The following is an 11,895-nucleotide window of genomic DNA, read 5'->3' on the forward strand; positions in this document are numbered from 1 at the left end:
AAAATGGAGGCTGGCTGAGGAATTCTGGGAGTTGAAGTCCCACAAGTCATAAAAGGGCCAAGTTTGAAGACCCCTGTCTTAAATCTAACAAACAAAATGGAGGCTGGCTGAGGAATTCTGGGAGTTGAAGTCCACAAGTCTTCAAGCGGCCAAGTTTGAAGACCCCTGCTTTACGCTCTTTCCTGCTCAGGTTATTTTCATAGATTCTTACCACGAATGCCTGCGCTGGGCTCCTGAAGCTCCACCTCCATGTAATGGAGTTGCTTCTTGGCGGTGGGACTTGTAGGGATATTCACGTACGTGGCCGTGTCGCCGTGCCATTGCTCGGAAAGCGGCAGTTCTGCAGGAAATAAACAGAGGCGAAGTCTGTGGGGATGGCCGCGGGAGCGGGAGGAAGCCTGGCAGACCAGACCACGGTCAGATAAGGAGCAGCTGAGCCTGCAGAAGGAAGGCGGGCATGACTACTGCCTCGGAAGGGACCCTCCCTAGTATCTTGGACTGTAAAGGCATATGTGGGGGGGGGGGAGATGTACTTTCAGACTAGCAAAATTTCCTTTGTGTTTTTTCTTCTTCTTTTAATGATCATGTAGTCCCTTAATTTGGGGTGGGGTTTGGGCAACCGACTGGAGACGAGCGTTTGCTGCCCGGATGCCCTTCCTGACGCCTACGCAGAGTTTGCAATAGGTGTTTTGTCTTCTTGCCCTGAGAGAGAAACTACGAAATTTCCTTGGTGTTTTTTTTCTCTTCTTGTAGTTCAGGGGTAGTCAACCTTGGCTCTTTTATGACTGGTGGACTTCAACTCCCAGAATTCCTGAGCCAGCATGGCTGAGTTTGGAAACCTCCCTTTCCCCTCAGCGTGGCTGGCTCAGGAATTCTGGGAGTTGAAGTCCACGAGTCATAAAAGAGCCAAGGTTGCCTACCCCTGGACTAGGACTAGGCCATTTTATGACTGGTGGACTTCAACTCCCAGAATTCCTGAGCCAGCATGGCTGAGCTTGGAAACCTCCCTTTCCCCTCAGCGTGGCTGGCTCAGGAATTCTGGGAATTGAAGTCCACGAGTCATAAAAGAGCCAAGGTTGCCTACCCCTGTTGTAGTCCCTTAATTCGGGGCGAGGTCATGGCGACTGACTGAATCGGAATATTAGCTGGCCGGATACCCCTCTTGACACCCACACCAAGTTCACAGCAGATGATTTTCTCTTCGCACCCTTTGTAGTGAAGCTGCGAAATTTCCTTTGTGTAACCTTGCGATAAAGATACAGTAGTGGCCACAATTGTGGAAACCTTTTGGGAAAAGTGTATTTTTGAGGTTTGATGGCTAATAACACCCCTTTCTTTTTTGGAGCAGTGCCGTAAAATTATATGTCAATGGAAAGATAATTTAATCAAGAATGTAACGTAACATAGTTTGTTCAATGATCTGTACTGTATTCTATGAAAAGTTATAGCCAAAGAACCAGAAAAAGGAAACACAACTTGCTTAGGTTGATCTCAGGTAGCTTTCCTTCACCCGATTGTAGCCAATGAGCGTGAGTGTTTAGAGAGCCAATCGGGTGTCATCTTGTTTTGGCAATGAGCCAATCAGATCACGGTAGGATTCGGTTATTGATCTCATGTATTGAAGCTGAGAGGAGGACATTTGTCAGTGTGTTATGTGATCGCTATCAAGTCGGTTGGGGGGGGTTGTGTTCTTTCATTTAGTGAGCTTGTAAAACGTAATAAAATTAAAAGTCATGGTGCAAAGAGTTGACTGGTTGCCCAGAAAGCGATGTAAAATAGTATTATTCAGTGAACAAGGCTGCAGTTATAAAGAAATGAGAAGGGAAAATGGGTGGAAACTTAACCAAAGGTGGCATTTCTATTGTACACTTTTCCCCAAAAGGTTTCCACAATTTTGGCCACTACTGTAAGTAGCACTCTTGACCAAGGGGGAAAACAGACTTTTAAATGACAATCACTTAACTGGATACGCCCGGAGGGGTGAACAACCAGAACTTGAATGGGGAATTTTTTTTCCTTCGGACCCGAATGACGCGGGAAAATTCAGATCCATCCGTGGTTCTTACCTAGATTAGCTGCGAAGATTTGAGGCGATAAAATTGAAGTTTCCTTTAAAAACACACAAACACACACGCAGAGAGAATAGGCTGCATTAAAATACGCTTCTTGCAAAACTAACCGCTTTCTCTGGATCTTTTAAAACATCTCTATAGAAACACATTAAAAAGGAGCCCCCCCCCCAAAAAAACCCCAGAAAGGCTGGAATTGCACCTGGAATTGCACCTAGAAACACACTGGCAACCAATGCACAATCAGTCCACAAATGCAGCTCAGCGGTGTTACGGGTGTCCAATATCTGACATTCTTTCACACCTGTGCAGCCTCATTCTGCACCGGTTGAAGCTTCCAAACGCTCTTCAAGGGCAGCTCCTTGTAGAGCACATTGCAACAGTCCAGACAAGGGGTCACGAGGGTCTGAGGGACTGTGAGCAACGATACGGCCAATTTCCTTTTCCAGCCAACCACAGCTTAATCCAGGAGCTGCCAAAAACACTGCCTCCAACGCTGACAGAGCGAGCCGCTTGCAGGTAAACAGAGGGCGAACCCCACGCCCTTCTAGCATTGATGATGTTACCTAGTTGGGTCGTGAAATGTCTGCAAGGAAACAACCCAGCTCGCAGAACATCCGGGAGTCCAGAGTTTAACCCTGAGCTACGAATATCCCCTTCTATCAATTTACTTTACCTTCCGTTATATATTCAAGATGGACAGTATTTAATATTTATTTGCTACGTATATGTAGGGATGTGGGTCTATACATATGTTGTTCATAGTATGTTTAGGTGTGCGTCATGTATGTGTTTCACTTTGAGAGCGGGCAACTAAATTTCATTTTTCATGTGTGCCATTGTGCCCACAGTATAAAAATGACAATAAAGCTTATCTTATCTTATCTTATCTTATCTTATCTTATCTTATCTTATCTTATCTTATCTTATCTTATCTTATCTTATCTTATCTATCTTATCATCATCTTATCTTATCTTATCTTATCTTATCTTATCTTATGATGCACCCTTGGTGTACGACACCAGAAAAATTGTCTAAAGCCTATCCCAAAGATTCTTTTTCAGGAGGCAACTGGACTTTCTTGTTTTTCTTTGAAGATGTTTCGCTTCTCATCCCAGAAGCTTCTTCAGCTCTGACCGGATGGTGGGGAAGGATTTATACTCCTTGCAGACAGCTGGTCATTTGCCTTCTTTTTAGAGGGTCGTTGAGGCCACTTGGACCCTGAGGACACAGACAAACCTCCAAGTGGCCTCAACGGCTCTCTAAAAGAAGGCAAATGACCAGCGGTCTGCAAGGAGTATAAATCCTTCCATCCTTCACCATCCAGTCAGAGCTGAAGAAGCAAAATATCTTCCAGGAAAAAAGAAGGAAGTCCAGCTGTCTAAAGAGGTACAAAGGTAGTTTAAAGGGATGTCGGAAACCTGAATAACAAGACGAGTCATTTTATCACCTGTGGCGGCTGGGTAAGAAAGCCAGGAAAGTTTTGGATCCAAATACACAACTGAGGGCAACACAGATTCAAAGCGAGGTTAGCTGCTAGCCACGTTTTTACCTGTATCCCACCACAGACCGGGCAAGACGGGAAGAGAGCCGGCTTCGCCTCGGAAGGGGAGTTGCACAGTTCGCAAGGACGGCTGGAGACGGCCCCGCATGGAGCAGCCTCGGGCCCTCCACGGTCCTGGCCCTGCACCGGCTGCCTGAGCTGCGTCTCCGGGAAGGGGCCTTTGGTGCTTCCCAGGGGGAAGACGCCCTGCGAGTCCTTTTCCTGGCTCGGCCTGGAAGTGGCTTCTCTCTCCAGATGCGAGGCCGGCTGTTTCATGTCCCCTTTGAGGGTCTGGGCCTTGGACGGGCCGGCCTCTGTAGCAGAGGCGAGAAGGCCCGCCATAGGTGCGGCGAGCAAACTCCGGGGCGTATCGTAGGTGTGCCGTAGCCAGCTGGGGGCCTGGTACTCCGGGCCGGGGCAGCTGCAAACATTCCGGTCGGAAGGGAAGCTGAGCGAGAGGTTCAGCAGGGAGCCGAACTCATCCCCGTGGCTAATGTCCAGGCTCCCCGTGTAGGAAGAGAAGCTTCCGGAATACGAGGAGTGACTGCCGGTTGCTATCCCGCTGTCGGACGAGCTCTGGCGGCCAATTTCCTGGAGCTGCCTGCAGCGCAGGAGGCTGGGGGGCGGCTTGCTGGGCCCCTGGCTGCCTTCGGACTGAAGCGTCTCTGTGGCGGCGGCTGCAGCCGGTCCACGCGACTCCTGGGAAGTGCCGGCGGAGGACTGCTCCGGCCAGAGGGTCAACCTGCTGCCAACGCTGGCGTCGGAGTGGCTGGTGTCCGAGGATGCGCTGGACAAGCTCCGGTCATCCCCTGAGGGAGGGAAGAAGGGACACAGGATTAAAGAGTGGAAGAGGAGCAGAGAGGGACCCCAGTAATCCTGGCCAGGCCTTAATTTCGGGAAAATACGGTATCTCTGTGGTTGCTCTGGCTAGTTTTGCGGAAAGTTTTGTCCTGTGTTCGCTTCTGTCTACTCCCCAATCCCGTCTCAGCAACTGCCCTTTATGAAGTTGGCCAAAGAATCTTCTTTGCAGACCCGGAACCTGGCACCGGCTGTGCAAAAGGCAGCACACACAAGGCCAGCCTGGCCTCTGAAGCACAGCCTTATTCTCCTCTGGGCCCTGAAGGAGCTTCACTTCTGTGGCTCAGCTGCAAAGCAAATTCCTGGGATGGAGAAGGAAGGGCCGGGTGAGGTGTTACCTCCGCTGCCGTGGCTGCCGCCGTGGGAGAGCAGGCTGAGGCGCTTCTCCAACTTCGAAGCCTCGTAGGCCACCCTTTCTTCCATGCAGGCGGGACTCGCACTGGGGTCTTCAAGGAGAAAGAGAGAAAGAGGCTGAGATTAATTCTAATGAACAGGTGAAGGAGAGCCTGGCAGGTCCAGCCCAGCTCTGGCTGATCCCAGGATCACCAGGAGACCAAGCCCAAGTATGCCGAATGAAGTGAACGGTGACTTTGAGCATTTGCACCAGGGGTCCCCAACCCCCGGGCCGCCGCCCACTAGTGGTCCATGAGCCATTCAAAACCGAAGGCGGTTTAATGAATATCAACGGGCTAGCTCTTCCAAAAACACTTCAACCAAATTATTTCTCTCGTTCCAAATAATATATACAAAAATAGAGGAAGAATTATTTGAAGAGCCAAATGCACTGACTTGGAAAGTTAGTTGGCAAAGAAAGCAAGCTAGAGTAAGACTGAAGGAAACAGAAGCTTTGACCTAATAGAGGGGATGCTATATTATTAATTAGAGGTTTGAATACGGTTAAGAATAGATGGTTAGAAATAGAAGTATTCTTATAACTGGATAGGATATTATATTATATCTTGGTATGAAAGGGGAAATAAGAATAGGCTAAGAACTTTGAATAAGGGATGGTTTTGGTTGCCCAAATACAGCTTGTTTTGAAATTATAAATGATTGGGATACTTTGAACATGGAAGGGAAATTAAAACTGAAAAAAGCGAAAACAGGATATGGATTAAATAAGTGGAAACAGAGTGCAAATGCAATTAAGGTATGTTTTGGCTAGGAAAGGTATTTTAAACTGATATTATTGATACTATTAGAAAAGTGTAACAAATGTTGATATGCAGATATGCAGATATGCAGTTGTATGTTTACTAACAATAATAGTTTGATTATGTTGTATGTTTACTTGTATGTTTACTAACAATAATAGTTTGATTATGTTTTAGTGGAGGTTTTGTATGGGGTACTTTTAGAGCAGGCCTGTTATTTAATTTGATTTTAGAACAGAAACGTGTATATTTATCGTGGTTTTTATTATCACCTGTTCACCGCCCTGAGTCCCGTAAGGGAGATAGGGCGGTATATAAATTCAATAAATAAATAAATAAATAAATAAATAAATAAATAAATAAATAAATAAATAAATAAAAATAAAAATAAAAATAAAAATAAAAATAAAAATAAAAATAAAAATAAAAATAATAATAATAATAATAATAATAATAATAATAATAATAAGAAGAAGAAGAAGAATAAGAATTGTTTTTGCTTAATGCGGAAAAATGGTTATCAGAAAAAGAGAGGATGTACTGGACCTAGTTAGGAAAACTTATACGTATCACCCAATTTTTAAGGGACTCAGCCATCACGTTGTCTATTGAGCACTTGTTTGTGAAAATAGAAAATAAAACATTTATAAAACAAAACAAAACGGGTCCCGGGAGCAGCGGGCGAGCAGACACACATCCCCACTTGCGAGAGCCGTGGGTGCGTGTGTCCGCCACTTGCTGCGCACACACGCTTGCCAGCCACTCACGGGGAACATCCCCTCTCTCCCCCCCCACCCACCCCCGGTCCACAAAGCTGGAAAGTTTGGGCAACTCTGCCTTACACAGTTGACTTGGGTTAGGAACTGTGCATTTTGATCCCGTAGGGTTCTGTTTGCCTCTCTCTAAATACCTAAAGGTCGGGATTTAGTTATTTAGAGTGGACCAGGGACAGAAGCATCAGCTCTGCTCGTCACCCCATTCCTGTGGGGGGGGGTGTCTCCCGGTCTTAACCTGCTAGCACCCGCCGGAAGCCTTTGGTCGGAGAGATGCCGTGAACAATGCAGTCAAAGAGAAAGCTGATTTTTTCTCCTTCCGTGCAAGAGAGGAAAAAGACGCCGGCCCCTGAAAGAGAGCAAAAACGTAATTTACGCGGCTTATGCGTTCAGCCATTTTTATTTTTATTTTTTTTCAATTTTTTTTTTAATAAATTTTTTATTGATTTTTATAATTAAACAATAAGTAACAATATGATGCATTTGTATACACAAACAGAAAAAACAATCCAAGTCAATACATTATCGGAAACGCTCGGCAGTCCCCGCCTTGCCTCCGCCCTCATCCACTTTCCTATCCTTCCTCCCTCTAACCCACAACCTCTCCTCCTTCTTCCTTACCACCTACCTACATCCCCTCTCCTTTCTAACCACCTCCTCGAGTGCAATTTGGGATACCAGCCGAGCATCTCCTCTTATCAATACAATTATTATTTACCTATAACATGTAAATACATCAATTTTTATAATTCCCCTAATCCCCTTCCCCCCCTGGGCTTCCCGGGACCAGATACAGGATTAATACACATCCCATTCCATATCTAAATTACAATTTAACTAAACAAACATAATACTATCAATATATACCTACTTTAACTCTAATAAAGCAATAATTAAAAACAATATATCTACTCAAAAACTATATGATATTTATTCACTCCATACTTTCTCTAAATATAATCTATCCACCTTCAACATTTAAGCTTTATATAAATTTTTTCTTACATTTTACACTTAAATTTTTCCTTCACTTTCTTCCCTATTTTTTTTCAAATTTTGATGCTTCTTTATTCGTTTGTAATGCAAAATGCAAAAACACAAAAGCAAATAATAGAGAAAAACAGGGGAGGGAAAAGAGGAGGGAAAAATGTAGGAAAAGAAGGGAAAGAGGGAAAAAAAAGGCATTGACTTCCAACTCCCTTGGGTGCAGTAGAATAAGATAATAACATCAGCGTGCCTGGCTGAGGAATTCTGGGAGTTGAAGTCCTACAAGTCACAAAAGGGCCAAGTTTGAAGACCCCTGTCTTAAATCTAACAAACAAAATGGAGGCTGGCTGAGGAATTCTGGGAGTTGGAGTCCACAAGTCACAAAAGGGCCAAGTTTGAAGACCCCTGTCTTAAATCTAACAAACAAAATGGAGGCTGGCTGAGGAATTCTGGGAGTTGAAGTCCACAAGTCATCAAAGGGCCAAGTTGGAAGACCCCTGTCTTAAATCTAACAAACAAAATGGAGGCTGGCTGAGGAATTCTGGGAGTTGAAGTCCACAAGTCATCAAAGGGCCAAGTTGGAAGACCCCGTGACTTAACCACTGGGGCAAGAAACGTCCCTAAAATGGGGGCAAAACTCACTTAACACACGTCTCACAGAAATTTGGGGCTCAATTACGGTCAATTAAGTTGAAGATTAGCTGTAGTTTCCCACAGATTCGAAATGAAAATGAGTTTGTCAGCCAGAACGATCTTCACTTGTTTTAAGCGTAAAATCCGAATGCTTTTTTTAAAAAAAAGGTGGATTTTTTTTAAAGCTTTATTTTTCTTTAGATTTTAGGATTAAGGCAGTTGAAAGAATTATCCCCCGTTATCTCCCTTGCCACATTCTGTTGGAAGGAATTTTCAGTAATCCAGAAAGAGTTTCGTGGGCTAGCTTCTCTAACCTCTTCGGTTCGCTGTTTTTTTTCTAGATTTAGAGTAAATATATATATATATGTGTGTATGTATGTATATCTTGGCATGGTGAATACTCACAGAAGCCGCATCGTGTCCCGCCTTCAAAAACAAATCCGTTAGGAACGGCCCCATAGCGCCGGAGGTCCGAAAGCTTCCACTGACCCATAATAACTGGTGGGACGTCCTTCACCAGGACTAGCATGTCGTTGCAGAAGTGAAGAGTCGCTGGGCCACTTTCCAACTTGGTTCCAGGCGCTACGACAACGTGAAACCTGTGGACTGTTTGGACGGGGTGGGGTGGGGGGTACAAACCCAAGGAATTCAGCTTTTCATTTAAATATCTTTAGCTCCCTTTGGATCAGCTAAGAACTTCGGATCGGCCAGCATCTTTCTGACGATACCTGTAGGGAGGACTATCTATATCAGTGGTTCTCAACCTTTTTAATGCCGCGACCCCAACCGGTCGTAAGTCAGGGACTAAACCGGTCGTGAGTCGAGGACTAAACCGGTCGTAAGTCGAGGACTTTCCCTGCCCGGGAGCGCCGTGCATGCGTGGTTCCGCCCCCTGCGCTGGCTGAGGCGTAGCTGGCAAGCGGCAGAGACGGAGCAGGCCGACCACCAGCTGGCCCAGCCCAAGGGGGAAAGGGGGAAAAAAGGCACCCGCCGGAAAAGGGGGAAAAAATGGGGGACAAAAAAAATGGGGGACAAAAAAAATGGCGGACAGCCTTGCTTGGCGACCCCCGTGAAATGGTCAATCGACCCCAAATGGGGTCCCCACCCACAGGTTGAGAACCACTGATCTATATCAGTGGTGGCGAACCTATGGCACGGGTGCCAAAGGCGGCACATGCGCCGTTGCCCCAGTCCTAGGCCTTCAGCTGGGTTTTATCAAACCTTTTCGCTTTAGGCCTCCACCACTGTGTACAAAAAAAAAAAGGTTCAATCAATCAGTCAATTTCAACTTCTCGCGGAAAAAAAAAAAGATCTTGCAAAGTTGGAATTGATTGATTGAACTTTTTAGTCCCACCCAGTCTGCCGTTACCACTGCAGCCACGCCCACCCAATGGGCCACACCCACCCGGTACCCGACGATACATAAGTGGGTTTTGGGTTGCAGTTTGGGCACTCGGTCTCTAAAAGGTTCGCCATCACTGATCTATATATATATTCAACTCCCAGAATTCCTGAGCCAGCCTGGCTCAGCTTGGAAACCTCTCCCTGTCCCCTCAGCATGGCTGGCTCAGGAATTCTGGGAGTTGAAGTCCACCAGTCATGAAGGGGCCATAGTTCCCCCCATGCTGGCTCAGGAATTCTGGGAGTTGAAGTCCACCAGTCATGAAGGGAGCCATANCCACGAGTCATGAAGGGACCATAGTTCCCCCATGCTGGCTCAGGAATTCTGGGAGTTGAAGTCCACCAGTCATGAAGGGGCCATAGTTCCCCCATGCTGGCTCAGGAATTCTGGGAGTTGAAGTCCACCAGTCATGAAGGGGTCATAGTTCCCCCATGCTGGCTCAGGAATTCTGGGAGTTGAAGTCCACGAGTCATAAAAGAGCCAAGGTTGCCTACCCCTGGCCCGGTCCAAGTGAGGACGCCTGCCTTACCTTCCCCTAAACTGTAGCGGACGTGCAGATCCCAGAGGTGCATGGTCTCCTTGCTCTCGAAGCCCAGCATGACCACCTGGGTGAGGCAGATGATGGCCAGGGTGTGGGTCAGCCCCTCGTAGCAAAGGCCGGGCTCCAAACCGCAAATGTCCTCCAGGGTCACGCTGCTCCTCTCCTTCAACCCTCTCAAGCGCTCAGCCCTCTCCTTGTACACCAGCAGGAGCAAACAGTCTGAAAGAGAGATAGGGGGGGAGAATGGCCCTCAAACACAACTCTGGATCGTCCCCCCCATCCTGGGGAGATGCAGGACCTGAACTCAGATCATCCGGGACCGCCAGCACTGAATTCCTGCCTGCCCTGACGTCCCCCCCCACTCTCCTGCTGCCCAATCTTTTGGGGGCTCCTGTTTCCCAGGCAGTATCACTTCCCCTTGTGTCCCCCCCCCAAGTTATCCAGACTTTTGCATTACAGATCTATAAAAGGTGTGCCTGGATATGCATTAAAACGCGTGGCCTTGCTTTTTTTGGTTACACCATTTGTCTGGAATGGTATAGGGTTTCCTGCCTGAGCAGAGGGGGGTTGGACTAGAAGACCTCCAAGGTCCCTTCCAACTCTATTAACAAAATATCTCAGGGGCTGCCCCAAAGAAGAGGGAGTCAAGCTATTCTCCAAAGCGCCTGAGGGCAGGATAAGAAGCAATGGATGGAAATTAATCAAGGAGAGAAGCAACTTAGAACTAAGGAGAAACTTCCTGACAGTGGGAACAATTAACCAGTGGAACAACCTGCCTCCAGAAGCAGTGAATGCTCCAACACTGGAAGTTTTTAAGAAGAGACTGGACAGCCATTTGTCCAAAATGGTATAGGGTTTCCTGCCTGAGCAGGGGGTTGGACTAGAAGACCTCCAAGGTCCCTTCCAACTCTATTAACAAAATATCTCAGGGGCTGCCCCAAAGAAGAGGGAGTCAAGCTCTTCCCCAAAGTGCCTGAAGGCAGGACAAGAAGCAACGGATGGAAACTAATCAAGGAGAGAAGCAACCTGGAACTAAGGAGAAACTTCCCGACAGTGAGAACAATCAGTGGAAAAACTTGCCTTCAAAAGTTGTGGATGCTCCAACGCTGGAGGTTGGAAGGGACCTTGGAGGTCTTCTAGTCCAACCCCCTGCTCAGGCAGGAGACCCTAATACCAGAGGTCCCCAATCTTTTGGGCACCAGGGACCGGTTCCGTGGAGAGAAGTTATCCCACGGACTGGAGACTGCGTGGTTTTGTGTGCTGCCTGCATCCCACGGATGGGGCTTTGTTTGTGCGGACCGGTTGCTGGCATGCCGTGGCCCAGTACTAGTCCATGGACCGGGGCTGGGAACCCCTGCCCTATACTATTTCAGACCAATGGTGGTCCAGTCTCTTCTTAAAAAATTCCAGTTTTGGAGCACCCACAACTTCTGGAGGCAGGTTGTTCCATTGGTTAATTGTTCTAACTGTCAGGAAGTTTCTCCTTAGTTCTAGGTTGCTTCTCTCCTTGATTAGTTTCCACCCGTTGCTTCTTGTCCTGCCTTCAGGCGCTTTGGAGAATAGCTTGACTCCCTCTTCTTTGGGGCAGCCCCTGAGATACTGGAAGACTGCTCTCATGTCACCCCTGGTCCTTCTTTTAATTAAACTAGACATACCCAATTCCAACAACCTTTCTTTAAACAATTAAAAGCATCTTTGAGACAGATGTTGCCCTATCACACGGTTGATAGATTTAGGCTTTCGGGATTTTGGGAATTAAAGAACGACCTACCTATTATAGAGTTATAGTAAGTTTATACTTGTTTATTGTATGAACGGATAGCTTTGGATAGATTAAAATTATTTTGCAATTATTCCTGGGTTTAGCTCTGGGAAGTCCGGGGGGGAGGGGGGAAAAGGATTAAAATATATAAAAATTGATGTGTTTATTAATT

The 11,895-nt window shown here is 46.7% G+C and overlaps 1 protein-coding gene across 1 annotated transcript in view; it reads right to left on the bottom strand.

Moving 5' to 3' along the window:
* Positions 1-211: 211 nt before the first annotated feature.
* Positions 212-11,895, bottom strand: part of DOK7 (docking protein 7) — a gene marked incomplete at its 3' end in the record, with an annotated part of 19,437 nt that continues 7,753 nt past the window's right edge. The window contains exons 2-8 of the mRNA XM_029286566.1: positions 9,950-10,210; positions 8,424-8,624; positions 6,637-6,747; positions 4,810-4,917; positions 3,623-4,422; positions 2,067-2,109; positions 212-340 (exon numbers count right to left, since the gene is read on the bottom strand). Of these exons, the coding sequence (XP_029142399.1) occupies positions 212-340; positions 2,067-2,109; positions 3,623-4,422; positions 4,810-4,917; positions 6,637-6,747; positions 8,424-8,624; positions 9,950-10,210 (1,653 nt within the window). The remainder of the gene's footprint in view (positions 341-2,066; positions 2,110-3,622; positions 4,423-4,809; positions 4,918-6,636; positions 6,748-8,423; positions 8,625-9,949; positions 10,211-11,895) is intronic.

This window comes from Protobothrops mucrosquamatus, unplaced genomic scaffold, assembly GCF_001527695.2.
Source record: "Protobothrops mucrosquamatus isolate PMUCROS unplaced genomic scaffold, P.Mucros_1.0 scaffold4101, whole genome shotgun sequence".
In the NCBI taxonomy this organism is placed as follows: domain Eukaryota; kingdom Metazoa; phylum Chordata; class Lepidosauria; order Squamata; family Viperidae; genus Protobothrops; species Protobothrops mucrosquamatus.